Raw genomic sequence first — 17,350 nt, forward strand, 5'->3', positions numbered from 1 at the left:
TGAGTTGGAATCAACTCGATGGCAACGGGTTTGGTTTTTTTGGTTTATGTGGACCCAACATGCACTCAGTGTTGAGGGTTATTGATTACAGGACCAGTGGGGGATAAAAGAACAAGTTAAATGGCACAATAAATTAACAAATCCAGAATGTGGGCTATTCCTCAAGACAACTGACCCACTTTCTGCAGTAAGTCAGAGATGTGAAGAGGGAGGATTTTTCTAGATTAAAATGCAAACTGTAAAAAGACATTTTTGATACCATCAGGAAAATGCAATCACAGATGGTATATTAGATGACACCAAGGAGTTGTGAATTTTGCTAGGTGTAATAATGGCATTGTCGTTATGTGAGAAAATGTATACTGACATTGTAAGCATGAGATGGTATGATGTCTGGGGTTTGCTTTAAAATACTTCAGTAAAGAAAAATAAAAAAGGGACAGAGGAAACAAAAAAAAAAACAACAAAAAACAAAAAAACCCAGTGCCGTCAATTCCGACTCATAGCAATCTTATAAGACAGAGTAGAATTGACCCATAGGGTTTCCAAGGCTGTAAATCTTCACGGAAGCCAACTGCCACATCTTTTTCCCATGGAGCAGCCAGGGGGTTCAAACTGCTGACCTTTCAGTTAGCAGCAGAGCACTTAACCACTGTACCACCAGGGCTCCTCAGAGGTAGCAAAATCTTAATAATTGTGGAATTGGGTTATGAGTACATGGGATTTGTTGTACTATTCTACTTGCGGATGTTTGTAAGAGCCTGTGGCATCAGGGGCAGGGGAGGACTGCATGACCCCACCCCGTGCATGCAGGTGACCCAGCTGGGTACAGGATGCTGCAAGGTGAGGACTAGGGCGAGGCAAGTGCTTGCATGACCCTGAGAGGGAGTGCCGGCCTCCTTAAATTCTGTGCCCTGAGCACCTGCTTCCCTCACCCGTCATGGTCCTAGATGCTTCAACACAACTCCCAGCAAACTAGGGAAATGGACATGATCCCAGGACCAGCCAGGTGATCCTGCCCCTCCAGGAATTTCTGGAACGAGACAGGAGAGGTTTCCTCAAGGGGAGGGCACTGCCTGTGCAAGTACAACCATTCACAGCCTCCTTCAACCGCCACTGAGAAGGCGGAGGTGCACATTCCTGGGATGCATGCGGCCCCTCCCCATAGCCCTGACTTCTGCCATCATCTACCCGCTGCCATCGAGTTAATTCCAACTTGTAACAACCGTATAGGACAGAGTAGAACTGCCCTATAGAGTTTCGGAGACTGTAATCTTTACGGGAGGTTAGCTGGCTGAATACTTAACCACTGTTCCACCAGGACTCCATCTGCCATCATTTATCTGGTTCTAAAGAGCAGCAAACTGATGCATGTGGTAAATGCACTCCATCCACCCACCGCTTCACAGAACAAAAGAAAACGGCTACCCATCCCACGTGGGCTAAAGCAAGGAGGATGGCATCAACTTCTCTGAATCTCGGGTGCCCTCTGCTGGTCCTTCCAATAACAACAGCTGGAAAGATTCAGCACTTAGGACATACTGGAGGACAAGCTAATCTGAGAATAAATTTTAAGGAAAAAGGAGACCTTGAACATTTTCGTTATTAAACTTGAGTGTCTTCTGACCCTGAGACAAGCCCGCCTTGGCTACACTCATCCTTCACTCCCACTTCCCACGTGCCAGCAGCGAGGCTAAGGAGCACTGCTCCTCGTCCAAGACTAACTCAGGAAGGGCAGAGGATGGGGTTTAGGGCCATCATCTTCCTCACACAGGCACACTATGGGCTGTGAATGCCTACTTTGTACCACGTGCTTTGGTGTGGTTACTGATTTTTTTTAACCACTCCGGAAGGAATTATTCCCTTAAGGAAACTGAGGCTTAGAGAAGTCAGCTAGTAAGTGTAAAGGCTGGGATTCAAACTGTGACTTTAAAGCCCATCTCTCCTTGAGATCCTACTGCCTTTACAGGAACATAGGCAATCTCCCCACTTTGCCCTGTTTCTGGTACTGAGTGGGACCGACACTGGAGGACCATTCCCCCTGGGCTGGCCAAAGGCCGGGGATCCAACCTTGATCCGCTTCCCCTCTATGAGGACCATACCAGCTCCCACCTACAGCATGCACACGCAGTATCTCGTATGTTAAACTCTTTCAACACTGACTGATGTCCACTGGGCCGAGCACTGTGAGGAGCTGGGAGCTCAGCAGTGAACAAGGAGACCTGGATGTGTCCTCAGGGAGCCTTTCCAAGCTCCACGATGCACAGTGCCAGGTCCACCCAGTCTCCTGGCTGATCTAACAGCTCACTTCTTACACCAGACCCAGGAGGCCAGAGCACTGGAAGGGGGCCTAAATATGGTATAGATTCTGCTCTGGGCAAGGCCGACCCTCTGAAGAGACAAGCCACACAGACTTCAGGCAATTCTTCCACACAGGCAATTCCTGCACAAAAACTTGAGAGATGTTTGGTTGTGGCCAACCACCGCACCAAGGCTCACAGCTCCCTGCAGCTACAGGGGGTGTGCAAGGAACACGCCCCAGGTAGAAATCAGAAATGGCATTTAATAACTGACTCAAGCACTAAAGATGTGCAATTCTCTTTCAATACTTCTGCTTGCAGTGAGGAACAAGTCGCACTTTGATGGCAGTGTGGCTTAACCCCTTTTCTGAAATTGGTTAATCTTTGTCTCTTTAACAAAGACTGTAGTATTTAGGTCCAGTGCCTTTGGCACGTAACAGTATAGGGTTAGAATCTAGTATCATTTGTCTTGTCTTTGTTTTCACTGTATTTATTTTTTGTATTTGTTTCTTTATCCCTATATTCCTATTTTACCTAAGGCAAAAGATATCAGTGAAATAATTTTGTGACTAAAGCTTGAGTTAAGTCACAGCACTGGGAGTTTCAGAGTCTGAATCATGGCTCTGTAAAAGTTAACAAACTTCCTGAACCTCAGCTGTTTCCTCTGTAAAATAAGAATGCTGACTTATAACGTGCTCCCCCTACCCCAGAAATAAGAATATAAAAGTTATTATGTGCCTAATGCACTCATATTATGAATGAAAAGTCCAAGTACCAAAACTTAAAAGTGGTAAAACACACAAACACTACAGCAAAGATGGATGTTTTATCTCCTAGTTTTATTAACTAGCCACAGGCCACCCTGATGATAAGAGTCTCATTCCCCTCATATTTTAGTTTTAAACGTATGATCACCATAACCTAGCTAAATACCAGCTATGTACGCTTACTTGCTTATTCCTTTTCAGCTGCAGGATTGTGTTTTCAGGGTTACTGAAGTATAATATAACCAAAATCTCTGATTCCATATCAGGAAACACTTTATCCCTCAAGGCTACTGTTAAGTAAAAAATATCCTTGTAAAATCTAAGGGGTCGTATCAACATCAATTCCTGACTCTGACAGCATACTAGTTATGTAAGATGTTGCCAGTGGGGGAAGCTGGGTGAAGGGTACGCTGGTTGTCTCTACGATTATTTTCCCAACTTCCAATGAACCTGTAATTATCTCAGAATAAAAAATTAAAAAATTAAAACAAAAAAGTTACTTATAAAAAGGAAAAATAGATCATAGAATAAAAACATTTCTGCTAAAAAGAAAAAAAAAAAACAAACAAACCCACATCTGGATAGTTTTAGCAAAGCATGGGAGTCACCCGACAACAAACGTGGTGCCTCAGCCAGGGAACTGTGAGGCCCAATGTAAACACCTTATGTAAAATCCTCATTACTAACTCTGGTAGTAATAAACGTTCTATAATCACACCCCTAGAACAAGACCGCTCTGAATTAACTTCAAACTAACAAGGAACAAGGTAAGAGAGAGAAAAGCTCTCCAGCTTTGTAAATACCCGGCGCCGAGAGAGCACTCTGCACATCCTTTTTTTCAGGCACTCTGCATTTGGGCCCACTCACACCAACTGCACAATCCCAGGCAGCCTGCCAGAACTTGGAGCCCTATGAAACCCTCGTTCGGACCCTGGCACCACTGGGTTTCACCTCGGGGCCTCCGACTGCACCAGAGAGTCGGCCTGGCTCAGGACGAGCCTGTCCTTCTTCTCCTTCTGCAAGACTTGCTCCTCCCACAGCGCCTGGTCCACCTGATCATCGGTGAGCACGACGGGCTTGTACTTCTCGTCGAAGAGCCGCTCGTTGGCCTCCGAGCGCAGCTGGTGAGGCCCGATGACGCGTAAATGCGCAGGGAGGTGGAGGAACTCCTCGTCGTTGATGTCGCAGTCGCGCATCCGGGCCTCAAGCACCCACCAGCGGCCCATGAAGCCCACGTCCAGGATCCGGCCCGGGAAGTCGGCCCAGCGGGGCTGCAGGTAGCGGCAGCGAGCCTGGTAGAGGCTGGCCTGGGCGTCGAAGGGCGCCTCGTACACGAGCGAGCAGAACCCCAGGTTCCGGTGGCGCAGGCGGCCGCGGCCCCGCAGCCAGAGAAGTCGCTGCAGGCATGCTTCGGAGTCGCGGTTACGCGTGGCCGGCGCCAGCAGCAGAAAGGTCCCAGATGCGTCGAGCAGCGCCTCCTCGAAGGCCGCCTCGCTCGGCGCCAGCGCGCAGCAAGCCGCCGCTCCGCCCAGCAGCCCCACGTACACGGCTGCCCGTACCGGCCGGGCCCGGGCTGCCGCCGCCGCGTCCCCGCAGGCCTCGGCGTAGTCCCGGAGCAGCGCGCGGGACCAGGTTCCTGAGGGGAAAGAAGCACAGTAAGAGCGACCCCGCCGCTGTGGCCACTCACCCCGCCACCTCCCGCTGCTACTCACCCAAACGCGCCCACACGCCCGGCTTCGCAACTGCCGCGTCGGCCGCCTCTTCGCGGCTTCGAGACCAAAGTCGTTTCAGGGCGGCCGCCGCCATTCTCTTCCGGCTTGGCGTCCGTTCCCCGAAGAGAAACGCTCGGTACACGCAGTAAAAGGCCCGGTAGTCCCTGCCGTGCAACCGCCAAGGCCGCCGGAAATGGCTTCCCATCGGAAGAGGAGAGAAGAAGGACCGGCGCCGGATGTTGCTGTCCAGTCCCAGTGGTATGAGCCTCCGGCTCTCGGGCCTCCGCAAGTAGGCGGGCCGCGCAGGCGCAGAGAGCCCAGGCCACGCCGGCTGAGTAGCCTCAGGTGAGGTGGGGGGGGTACACCTGTAGGTGCGGGGCGGCACACCTGTAGGTGCGGGGCGGCGAGTACAAACCCACATGGGGGCTGTTAGACGCCAGGCCGTGCTAAGGGACAGGCCCCGGGAGGGGGCCAGAGGGGGCGGGCCTGATCGGTCTCTGTTCTTAGAGCGGGATGCGGTGACGCCCCTAGACGGCCATGGCAGCGGCAGATGAGCTGACCTTCCATGGTGAGTACAGCCCCTACCCGGCCAGAACCACCTACCCAGGTTCCATCTCATATCTAACCCCAGTCACTGTGAACCCTGACCCCAGACTTGAACCTTGAACCAGAAGTGAAACCCATCTCTGACTCCAACCCCACTCAAGCCCTGAGCTCAGACCTCAAGCCAGAGCTTCTAGCAAAGTCCATGACCCCTCCTAGAACAGAACTACCCCAGACCCTAAGTTGGAGTCCCATGTTTGTAAGGTACAGACCTCTTTCCCGTCTCCCGGACTGAGAAACTCGGGCTGCCCTGGTGTCGGTGGAGAGCACTGAGGTGCCATAGCCAGAGCTCTGCTCCCAGCTGAGCAGGGGCCAAGTTGAATGTAGGCCCCCAAAACATGCCCGTGTCTCATATTCCTTCTTCACAGAGTTCCAGGAAGCCACTGATCTCCTGGCTGAGACCCCAGATGCGGTCACCACGAGCAAAAATGACCAGCCAACCCCACAGGGACACGTGGCTGTGGCCATGGGCTTGGGTGGCAGCTATGGAGCCGAGGAGGAGGTGGAAGAGGAGAGTGACAAGGCCGCGGTGAGTCACATATGTGCCCTGTGCCGTGCCCCCGTGCAGCCCCTCGCTGGCCCAGGCTCTAGGGGCAGGCACTGAAAGCCTTGCTGTACAGCTCCTGCAGGGGGAGAAGCAGCAGCCGGGATTCTGGACCTTTGGCTACTATCAGAGCTTCTTTGACGTGGACACCTCGCAGGTCAGGCCCTGGAAGCTGGTGGGATGGACTCGGAATCTTGCTTGGGGTTCAGCCAGTATTCACTGAGTACTTCTTGTGCACCAGGCCCTGGGCAGGGTGCTGGCCATACCTACGCAGGTCCACTCAGGGTGGTAGAAATACCTGTGCCACTGTATAAAGATCATGGTGGGAATGGGGCTGTGGCAAGGAGCCCTGGTGGCATAGTGGTTAAGCGCTCGACTGGTAACCGAAGGTCAGCCGTTTCAACCCATCAGTCGCTCCACCAGAGAAAGATGTGGCGATCTGTTTCTGTAAAGATTTACAGTCTTGGAAGCCCTATGGGGCACGTTGTACTCTGTCGTGTAGGGTCGCTATGAGTTGAAATCGACTCAACAGCATTGGGTTTGGTTTTTGGTTTTAGGGCCTGTGGGAATACAGGGGGCCCAACTGATCTGGGTCAAGGATAGGTCTTCTGAGTAGGTGAGGAATTTGCTGAGATCTAAGGAGCCCTGGTGGCTCAGTGGTTAAGCGCTCGACTGCTAACCAGAAGGTTGGAAGTTCGAACTCACCAGCCGCTCTGCGGGAGAAAGATACGGCAGTCTGCTTCTGTGAAGATTTACAGCCTTGGAAACCTTATGAGACAGTTCTACTCTGTACTGTAGGGTCGATGTGAGTTGGAGTTGACTCGATGGCAGTGGGTTGGGTTTGGGAAGGATAATGAACAATTACCTGGGCAGAGTGGAGGGAAGCTTAGGTGTGTTCCAGGTACAGGGAGCTGCATAAGCAGAGGAGCAGAGGTGAGAGAAGGCATGAACTATTGTGGAAACTGCACGTCACTGAATCTGGCTGAGAGTGAGATGAGGACAGTGCTGCAGGATGCGGTAGGACAAGCAGGCAGAAGCCAGATCACAAAGGACCTCATGAGCTAAGTTAAGGAGCTTGGATTTTATCATGAGGGTGACGGGGAGTTGTGGAAGGGTATAGAGCAGGAGTGGGGATCGGAGGCCCCGGGTAAGGTGGGAGATGATGATAAACCAGGAGTGCATTGTATTGGAGTGAGTTACAGGAAGGAGAGTGCCCAGGACTTGCTGACTACTCTGATTGGGGAGTAAGAGGATAGGCAGCAAGGGCAGTTAAGGGGAGCAAACTGAGAGGAGGAGAAAGTGGCACACAGGAAGATGGCAGGCGCAGAATGGGACGTTGAGTGGGAGCTAGCCATGGACGGGGCTGCAGAAGCCCAGAAGTCAGAGCTCTTTGAGTTAGTGGGTGGAGGGAGAGGAGACTGGATGTCAGCAGGGAAGAATCTGAAAGGCCCAGAGAGGAACTTGTCCCCCTTTCTTCTGTGCGTGGTGAGGAGCCACTGGTGGGCTTCCATCCCAGGCCCCGGCCTTGCCTCCCCAGGTCCTGGACCGGATCAAAGGCTCGCTGCTGCCCTGGCCTGGCCACAACTTTGTACGGCACCATCTGCGGAGTCGGCCAGACTTGTACGGTCAGTGAGGTTTTGCGTTGAGTCCGTTTGATTATTCATTCAACAAAATGTGGACTGAATGCCAGGCCCTGGAAATACAGCTGAGACGAAAGCAGAGTTGTTCATGGAGAGCAATAAACTTATATTCTCTTCAGAGAGACAGAGAGGATCTCAGAGGGCGATGGTGCCAGGAAGAGAAGCAAAGCAGCCTAGAGGGTGAAGAACGATGCTGTTTTGCACGGTTGCTCAGGGAAGGCCTCTGGGGAGCGAGATGAAGGAGTGGTAGCAGGTGACAGGGAGCAGGGGAAGAGCATTCCAGGAAGAGGGAACAGCCAGGGCAAAAGAAGGGTGATGGAGAGTCACGGAAGGGTTTGGAGCAGGAGCGGGATGCGCAGAAACAGCCAGGGCAAAAACGCGTAGAACTGCCGGGCAGTAGTATCATTGGAGTGGAGTGAGCTGGTAGGAGATCGCAGAGGTGATGGATTGCACAGGCCTTCTGTGCTGTGGTGAGGAGGAAATGGATCGGAGTTAAATGCTTGTAGGCTACCTCAGCCCCGTGGGGCACCAGGGCAGAAGCCAGGAGACCAGGGAGGAGGTGACTTCCATGGTCCAGGTATGGGATAGTGGGGCCTGGCCCAGGGTGGAGGCTGTGGAGATAGGGAGGAGTGGTTGGATTCCAGAATATGGTTTGAAGGTGGAGCTTCAAGGACAGGATTTGCTGACAGACTGGACGTAGGGTGGGAGAACAGGAGCCAGGGATGACTCTGAGGATTCTGCCTGGACTACTAAGATGGAGTCTCTTACTCATGGGGAAAACTGCGGAGAGCAAGCATGTGGGGTGGAGTGTGAGACACCTAGGAGACCCCCAACTGGAAACGTGGATGAAGAGCCTGCAGTTCCAGATACAGGCCTAGGCTCAAGACGTTTGCCAGTCAGCATAGATGTGGCATATAAAGCCACGAGTCAGATGAGGTCACTTGGACTGAGTACAGATGGAGAAGAGGGCCAAGGACTGAGCCTTGGGCTCGCTGTCCCTCGTAGAGCTGGGGGTGGGGAGAGGCAACAAGAGGCGGAGATGAGCCAGAAGCCAAGCGTGTGGGGTCCTGGAAGCTGCGTGGAGAGTGTTTCCAGGAGGAAGAGGCCTCAGCCACATCAGAGGCTGGCATGAGGCCAAGAAAGATTGGAGATCACTGGTGACCTGGACAAGAGTCCAGCCAGTGGAGCAGTGGGAGTGGAGGCAGCCCTGAGCTCGGGAAGAGGCTGGGGTCCCAGCACACTCAAGATGGGATGAGTCCATCTGTCCCAGGAGCTCTGGGCCCGGACCCTGACTGCACGCCACCCACAGGCCCCTTCTGGATCTGTGCCACACTGGCCTTCGTTCTGGCCATCACTGGCAACCTGACACTGTTGCTGGCCCAGAGGAGGGACCCCTCCATTCACTACAGCCCCCAATTCCACAAGGGTAAGCCCGGCGGGCAAGGCACAGCAGGTCAGCGGGGCTGGGGGTCCTGGTGGGGCCCTGGGGGTGACTGCCTGTGGGCTCCTCGTCTCCAGTAACCGTGGCAGGCATCACCATCTACTGCTACGCGTGGCTGGTGCCGCTGGCACTGTGGGGCTTCCTACAGTGGCGCAAGGGTGTTCGAGAGCGCATGGGGCCGTACACCTTCCTGGAGACAGTGTGCATCTACGGCTACTCCCTCTTTATCTTCATTCCCACTGTGGTGAGTGCGGCCCGGGCAGGGTGGGCTCAGATGCTGTGCGGACAGCTGGACACCATGATAGCCAGCAGCCCATGTCGCCCTCCAGGTCCTGTGGCTCATCCCTGTCCCATGGCTGCAGTGGCTCTTTGGGGTGCTGGCCCTGGCCCTCTCAGCCGCTGGCCTGGTGTTCGCCCTCTGGCCCGTTGTCCGTGAGGACAGCAGGCTAGCAGCCGCGGCACTGCTGTCCACGGTGGTGCTGCTCCACACCCTCCTGGCCCTGGGCTGCAAGGTACAGGTGTGGGTGGTCACAGGCTGAGCTGCAGGGCTGGGGGTGGACTTGCTTCTGGTCTGACACTGACCCTGCGGGCTCGTTCCAGTTGTACTTCTTCCAGCCACTGCCTCCAGAACACATGGCACCTCCACCCCAAGCCACATCTCTGCACCCCCACACACTGCTGCCACCCACCCTGCCACGGTCCATCACAGCCTCCTAGGAAGGCTACCGTCTTGCAGGTAAGGAGTGGTTGTCCAGCCAGCGGGACCCCCAGACTGGAAGTCATGGGGCCGCAACTAGGATTCTCTCTTTCAGGCGAAACATAAGGGACACCTCTGCCTGTCCTGCCCCCAGATAATGACTGAAGACTGCTTTGATACCTCAAGATCACTCTGCTACTTTCCAGACTTTTCTTACAAAGCAAACATTTTTATTTTCTATGCAAAGGTGATTCAGAGAGTTTATATAAAGGCAGGGAGGGGGCAGCCGAGCAGGGAGCTTCCAGTGTGGCTCGGGTGACACTGTGTGGAGCGGGACCAGGGCCTACCCACCCCCCAGCCTGCCTGCTGGGCCTTCTTCCCTGACACCGGCCAAGAACGGGAGGGGGGCAGGCCCTGGCCCCGACTGTGCCCTCCCTTCCCTAGGTACACAATGAATGGGGCTTTGGGCCTACACTGAGCTCCCGTACATCTGAGTTTGGGGTGTTAGAAAAAGGGGGAGCAGAAGAAGAAGAAAACTGCCTGTGCTGAAACATCCATTTCCTTGTTTATTTTGCCTTTTTTTTTTGGAGGGAGAGTTCTCTGCAAGGCCCCGTCCCCATGTGGAGAGGAACCAAAATGCCATAATACAAGTAGGGACTGGAGCGTCTACAAGTACCGAGGGGAGATACACAGGCCTAAAGTCAGCTACGGGAAAGGGGTGCCTTCTGTGACAGATCCTTGAGGTTTCTGGGTCTGCCCCAGCAGCCTCTGGGTGAACCTTCCCTCCAGGCCAGGGTCTGGGGGCTGCCCACTCTAGCTCTTGTCGAGGGTGGAGAGGGGACCTGCAGGGTCTCAGCGACAGGACAGCAGCAAGAGGCAGGGGCCAAGGACAGAGGGCCTTCCCCACAGCCAGGCTGGGTTGTACATTCAAGTGTGAGGTGAACCCTTTGGTGTGGGGGCTATGGGTACCCCAGAGGTCTGGCCCACTCCTGCCCCTCACCGCTAAGCCTCTGAGTCTGGGGAGAGGGGCTGCTGGCTCGGCCCGGCCGGCCTGATTTCTCAGAGGGTCTGTGGATTGACACTGGTTCTTTTCGTAAAAAAATAAAATTAAAAAAAAGCAGCATGTCACGCCCATTGTGACCAAGGCCTGGTAGTTGAAAGGAAGGCCCCGCCCAGCCAGGGCTGCCTTCCCACTAGAGACAGGCAAGGGGGTAGGCGCTGAGGGACAAGCCGGGGCAGGGCTGGGCAGCCTGGGCTGCAGGGCAGCTGCCTCCCCTTCTCACTCCCCTCCTGGGTCCGCAGCTCTCAGACCAGACACGCCTGTTACAGAAGATGTCAAACCCAGGTCAGGGTGGAGAGGGCAGACTGGGGACAAGGGCTCCCACAACATGATCTTGTGTAAAATATGGCAGCGACACACGCCCAGGGCCAAGATGTGGGGGCTGAGGGGTGGGGCGGCAGCAACATTGTGTAAAAAAGTGTCCAAGTTCCCATAGCAAAGAGGGCTGTGACCGGGTTCGGGCTTCTCCAGTACAGGGGGGAGAGCCCCCCAGCACAGAGGGGTGGGCAGGTCTTCATTTGGTTTCCTGGTGCTGTCAGTCCGTTCGATGATGCCTGGAGGCGCCTAGCTCCCGTAGTGCATGGTGTTGGTAGGGATGGACATGGGTGAGGCCATTGAGATGGCGGGGCCACCCATGGTGAACTGGCTGTTGACTGCGTAGTGGGCGCTTGAGCCACCGCCGCTGCTGCCCTGGGTGCCAGAGGACCCTGTGGGGTGGGGCGGCAGCACTGAAGGGCCAGCTCTGCCCTCTCGCCCCCTTGGACCCACAGCAGAGTCAGAGGAGACAGAGCAGGCGAGAGGGCAGGGCTGTGGCCCGGAAGACAGCACACTCACACACTAGCTGCCCGCCCCCGCCCGCGGAGCCCACGCCTCCTCCCACGGTTACCTTGGACAATCCCCGTGCTCATTATGGAGCCCATCCGGGAGTGGGTGTGATTGACAATCCCCGTGTTGGCTGCGCAGTGAGAAGGAGGAAGGAGGGAAGGGAGACGGCGTCACCGCCCCCAGCCTGCCCTGGCCTGTGACAGCAGTCCACGCTCGTCGGGGGTGGGCGCTCACTCGCCTTTCACACCAGGGGTGTGGGGAGGGCGGGTGCAGAGGCAGCAGAGTGAGGCAGAGAGGAACGGACGGCCTCAGCCAAGAGCCCCCAGGAAGAGAAAAGATGTCGACGGTGCAAAAGGACCAAGCAAAAGCCAAGGTAGGCCGGGCCACAAGCCCTTTCCTGGCCCAGGCCAGTCCTGGGCTCCGCCCCCCGACCACTCCCCAGACCCTGGCTAACACTCACCTAAAGGAATCAGGTTGTTGTGGCCCACGCTGGAACCACCAGCAATAACACTGCTCAGGTCATAGGCAGTCGGCATCCCTGTGCCCAGAGAAGGAGATGTCGGGAAGTGTCTGTGCGAGGTGCAAGGGGCAGGCCTGGGACAGAGGAGGGGCCAGCTCTTCCCAGGGAGCACTGGCAGATGGGACCAGTAAGCGCTTTCCCCAAGGGGTGGGCCCTGGGCTGCGGGGGTGGGGGTACAACTCACCAGCCACGGCCATCCCACTGCTGAGGTTGTAGGTGCTGCCCGTGTTCCACATGTTCTCTGAGGGAGACGTGTAGTGGGAGCCAGGTGGGGGCGAGGGCGTTGTGCCTGTGTATCTGTGGCAGAGATGGACCCATGGGCAGGGCCGAGGGGGCTGCAGGGCCAGGAGGGGCCCCCCACGCAGGCTGAGGGCCTGTACTACCTGAAGAAGGGGTTTTTCAGATCCAGGAGGTTACTGGATTTGGAGCCCGTCTGGTCTACCTGGGCCACAATACTGATGTCGTAGCTCTGTCTGTGGAGAGGAAAGGGGAAGGCAGCCCTGAGCCCCAACTCAGCCCTATGGCATACCCTGCTGGGTGGGGTGGGTGGACCCTACCTCCCCTAGCCCCAGGGGCCAGTTGCACCTTTTGTTGGCAATAAGCAGACATGTCCCTGAGAGCGTGTCCCCGGCCTTGGCGAACAGTGGTGACTGGAACAGGCACCGTACCTGGTACCAGTGGGTCAGGGGCTCCGTTGGGGCTGTGGACAGCCACACGGTCATTCTGCCAAGCAGGAACAGGCACACACTTGACTGGGCCGGAGCCACCACTCAGGCCACCACCCTGCACACTGAGCTCTCCCTGGTGCCTGCCCTCGTGTACATGTGCAAACACACACATGCGCACGTGCACACACACACACGAGAGACTCAACCACAGGACGCCTACTCACCCTGACATACACATGCTGAGGGACACATAGTCAAGGTCCCATGAGGGACAGTCAGTACGGACACACATGCCCCTCTCACAACAGTCTCTTACTCAAAGTGGAGCTCTTGCTACCCTTTGGAAAGGACAGTGAAACCTGGAGGAGTCAGGTCCCGCCTCCCAGACCACAACTCAGCATCAACCCCCAGGCCTGGGGGGTCACACTGTAGGGAAGGCCCCAGGAGTGGGACAGGGGGCAGCATGGTCTGCTCGGTTGCACTCACATGGAGCCGATGAAAGCAACGTCAAACCAGAAAGCCAGACCGTGAACCAGCCCTGAATGCAGCATGTGGAATTTGAATGGGATTTCTATCCTGGAAGGCAAAGGGCAGTGGTTGCTGGGGAAGCCAAACGGGCTGCTGGGAGAGAAGTGGGTGGCCAGGTGCAGAGTCCTGGTGCCCCTGCCCACCTGCCCTGGGGCAGAGAACTCCAACTGAACAGCGGCATGAGCCAGGCCTGGGAGGATGGGGTGCCGGTGCCAGTACCTGTGCAAATCTCCTTCTTTGGCTTCTAAAAAGTTCACTGTGTACTTGACAGACTTGGCCATCAGGATCCGGATGTCAAATGTGTCCTGGAAGAGACCACAGGTGTGACCTGACTTGGAGGCACAGGGCTAGCAAGGGAGGGGAGAGCCTTACCCTTCTCAGGGGGAAGGTTCTAGGCCATGTCTGGCCATGACTCTAGGGCCATTTGGCTAAAAGCAAGCTTGTCTTTCTCAGACATGCTGAGGTGAGGATACATTGGTACAAGCCAGCTCTCAATATGACAATATTCCAGGAGTTTAACCTACAGATACACGACAAACCTACATATAATTACAGATTGTTTGTAGCAGCGACACATTGAAAACCATCTAATTAAACCAATGATGGCTCATCCATAAGACTGTGAAATGGAAAGGATGGAAGAGGCTTTTTATATGCAGATGCAGAAAGATCTCCAAGAGAAATTGTTAAGTGAAAAAAGCAAGTTACAGAACTGTGTGTTGACGCCCACTTCCAGCTATGGTGGAGATCTTAGTCTCAGACTAACACTCCTGCTGATAGCTACACAAGATGAATAAATGGCAAAGGGGAAAAAAACCAACAAAACTGTTTAAAAGCACTGGAGACCAGCCACAGCAGCCAGGACTTTGGAGGCTAAGATCCCAGAGAGAAGGGAAATGCAAAGAAGGGCCCGTTTTTGCCTCTGCTCTTCCTCCTGGGGGTGTTTGCCAATCTGCATGCAGGGCATACAGGATGGGCAGAAAACAGCTACCTACTCCTTTTAGCAGCCTCTCTGGGTAGGGAAGGAAAAATGGGAGCTCAAGGTTACCAAGTCAGCTAGGGCTCGACAGGCCAAGATGCTCAGGAAAAGGAAATGCAGAGACGCGAGCTGGACGCTGTGCATGCAGTCTCCCTCCAAGCTGTCTGTCATTCCTGAGCTGCCAAGATACCAAGCAACAGCTACTTCTAAGCTAAGGAAAGGCTCAGCAGTGTATTGGTGCTGGGAAGGTTGGGAGGAGAAGCTGTCAGCCGCCCTGCTGCACTGAGACCACTGAAGGCTCTACCCTAAAGCAGTGGATCTCAAAGCGTGGTCCTTTCCAGGGCACCACAAGGTCAAATTCATTTTCATAACACTAAGATTTTGTTTGCCCTGTTCATTCATTCTCTCACCTGTGATATCACCACAGATTGAATGCAGAAGCAGTTACAAGAATTCAGCTGTCTTTTATTAGGCCATACAGTAAAGAAATTTCAAATAGTAAAACAAAGGCCGCTATTCTTGCTGAAGACTTTTTTTGGAAAATAGTTCTTTTCCATATAAAATGCTATTTATGTTAATGTGTATAATATGTAATGCGTCTATTGTTATTTCCAAATGAATTAATAAATAAGTACTTTTAAATTTATTGGCTTTAGTTTTTAATATCAATAGCTATTGACAGTATATCAATAGATATAATACACATACAAGCTCTTTGAGATCCTCAATTTTTAAGAACGTAAAGGGGTCCTGAGACCAAAATGTTTGAGAACCACCGCCCTTCAGGGAAGCCAGGAAACAGACCAGCCTCCAAACAGCTCAAATGCCTGATAAGACCAAGGTGATCTGTCCATATGGCTAATTTCCTGCCAGAAGAAAAAGAAATCCTCTTTGGAATGAAAAACATCATCCAGAGCCTCTATATGTTTTCATTCTGGCATCCAATGACCAGGCATGCCAAGAGACAGGACCAAATGACCAGGACTAAAAACCAAGAGAATAAACAAGCAACAGAAACACACCTACCACTCATCCACATACTGAAGTAATCTGAGACTTATAATTAATATGTTCAATAAAAAGGTAAAACATTTCACAGAGAACTGGAATAATAAAAAATAATCAAAATGAAATTCTAGAATGGAAAAAATGAGAATGTTCACACATGAAAAACGTAACCAATGTCATGGAACAAGCTATATAAAAATTGTTAAATGGGAACCTAATTTGCTATGTAAACTTTCACCTAAAACACAGTATTAAAAAAAAAAAATTCTAGAACTGAAAATGATAACTGAAATTAAGAATTCAAAAAATGGGTAAAATAACAGATTAGACATAGCAGGGAGATTACTGAACTGGAAGATGGAAAATACAGGAAAGAGTGTAAAAATCATCTATCGCATGGTGAAAAGGTCCAATGTCATGAAAGTGGAGTCTAGGAGAAAGAGAATGGGGGCAGAGGCAGTGTTTACAGATACTGTACAAGAATCTCCCAAAACTAGCAAAAGACATCAAGAAAGGGGAAACAGAATAATAAATTATACCTTATTAAACCAAAAGAAAGCAAGAAAAGAGTGAAAATAAAACAACAGGATAAATAGAAAAAAAGATTTACACACACAAATACACACACACACACACACACACACACATCAGCAATCACATTAAGTGTAGATGGTCTACATATTCTAATTAAAAGGCAAAAAATTTTAGTCTCATTATAAAACAAAACCCAACTATATGCTGCTTATGAGAGACAAACCTTAAGTATGATGACACAAAAAAGTTCAAAGTAGAAGGATGGAAAAAGTTATACTGTAAAATGATTAACCAAAAGAAAACCAGTGTAGCTGAGCTACTGTCAGGAAAAGCAGGACTCCAAAAAGAAGATACAATAATCCTAAATCTATATGTACCTAATAACATAGTATCAAAATATATAAAGTAAAAACTGTCAAAACTAGATGGAGAAACAAGCCCACAATCAGCAATAGACAGGAAAAGCAGAGCAAAAAATCAATATAGAGAAAATTTGACAAACACGATTAATAAATGTGACCTAATTGACATTAATACAACATTGCACTGAACTGATTAGTATACATTTTTTTAAAGAGCACATGGAACATTAACCAAAAGAGACCACATATAGGGCGGTAAAGCAAGTCTCAAGAAATTTCAAAGGACTGAAATAATGCAGTGTATGTTCTCTGACCACAGAGAAATTAAGACAGTACTGGTTATGCTATACTTTGTGAGAAAAGGCTAAAAGATACATGAGTATGTACATGTATAACTATGTATATGTATATATAGAAAGTATAAAATTTCTGGAAAGATAACGTATAAAAATACTGTTTGTCTACAGGGAAGAGAACTGTGTGATTGGGGACAGAGGTGAGGTGGCTTTTCACTTTTATACTTCCTTGATTTTGAATGATGGATCTGTATAACAGTTCAAAAATGTCAATAATTAAAATCAATCATAAAATCAGTTCACCAAGAATCAATTCATCTACCACAGCTAACAAGGTCTCCACCAGACTGAGTCCAAGATAGCTAGATGGTGCCCGGTGGCTACCACCACTGTTTGCTCTGATCACAACAGAGGGTTCTGGACAGAGCTGGAGAAGGGTGGAGAACAAAATTCTAACACACACACACACACACACACACAAAAGACCAGATTTACTGGCCTGAAAGACTGGAGAAACCCCGAAGAGTATGGCCCCCAGACACCCTTTTAGCTCTGTAGGGAATTCACTTCTGAGGTTCACCGTTCAGCTGGGGACTGGACAGCCCCATAAAACAAAATGGAACTAATGAGGCACAGGAGTCGAGGGACGGGGACTAGAAGGCAGAAGGGGACAGGAAAGCTGGTGATAGGGAACCCAAGGTTGAGTAAGGACAGTGTTGACCTGTAGTGGGGTTGTTAACCATTGTCATAGGGCAACATGTGTACTAACTGTTTAATGAGAAAATATTTTGTTCTGTAAACCTTCATCTAAAGTGAGAATAGCAGCACAACTGGAAGAACGTAATCAATGTCACTGAATTGTACAT

The 17,350-nt window shown here is 51.9% G+C and overlaps 3 protein-coding genes across 3 annotated transcripts in view; 1 reads left to right on the plus strand and 2 right to left on the minus strand.

The window, feature by feature from the left end:
* Positions 1 to 567: 567 nt before the first annotated feature.
* TIMM29 (translocase of inner mitochondrial membrane 29) lies at positions 568 to 5,029 on the minus strand. The gene is made up of 2 exons (XM_004378331.2): positions 4,780 to 5,029; positions 568 to 4,703 (listed from the first exon to the last, which is right to left on the minus strand). Exons 1-2 carry the CDS (start codon positions 4,982 to 4,984, stop codon positions 4,015 to 4,017), a joined length of 894 nt encoding a protein of 297 aa, XP_004378388.2. The 5' UTR covers positions 4,985 to 5,029; the 3' UTR covers positions 568 to 4,014.
* Positions 5,026 to 10,932, plus strand: YIPF2 (Yip1 domain family member 2). The gene is made up of 10 exons (XM_004378332.2): positions 5,026 to 5,124; positions 5,287 to 5,347; positions 5,751 to 5,911; positions 6,003 to 6,083; positions 7,464 to 7,551; positions 8,876 to 8,992; positions 9,085 to 9,251; positions 9,337 to 9,519; positions 9,608 to 9,743; positions 9,820 to 10,932. Exons 2-9 carry the CDS (start codon positions 5,317 to 5,319, stop codon positions 9,722 to 9,724), a joined length of 945 nt encoding a protein of 314 aa, XP_004378389.1. The 5' UTR covers positions 5,026 to 5,124; positions 5,287 to 5,316; the 3' UTR covers positions 9,725 to 9,743; positions 9,820 to 10,932.
* Positions 10,933 to 11,105: 173 nt separating this feature from the next.
* CARM1 (coactivator associated arginine methyltransferase 1) overlaps positions 11,106 to 17,350 on the minus strand; it is a 43,573-nt gene continuing 37,328 nt past the window's right edge. The window contains exons 9-15 of the mRNA XM_023733189.1: positions 13,264 to 13,610; positions 12,695 to 12,832; positions 12,493 to 12,582; positions 12,294 to 12,406; positions 12,050 to 12,127; positions 11,651 to 11,719; positions 11,106 to 11,471 (exon numbers count right to left, since the gene is read on the minus strand). Coding sequence (XP_023588957.1) covers positions 11,329 to 11,471; positions 11,651 to 11,719; positions 12,050 to 12,127; positions 12,294 to 12,406; positions 12,493 to 12,582; positions 12,695 to 12,832; positions 13,264 to 13,610 — 978 coding nt within the window. The 3' untranslated portion in view covers positions 11,106 to 11,328. The remainder of the gene's footprint in view (positions 11,472 to 11,650; positions 11,720 to 12,049; positions 12,128 to 12,293; positions 12,407 to 12,492; positions 12,583 to 12,694; positions 12,833 to 13,263; positions 13,611 to 17,350) is intronic.

Source organism: Trichechus manatus, unplaced genomic scaffold (assembly GCF_000243295.1).
Source record: "Trichechus manatus latirostris isolate Lorelei unplaced genomic scaffold, TriManLat1.0 scaffold00057, whole genome shotgun sequence".
Taxonomy (NCBI): Eukaryota; Metazoa; Chordata; class Mammalia; order Sirenia; family Trichechidae; genus Trichechus; species Trichechus manatus.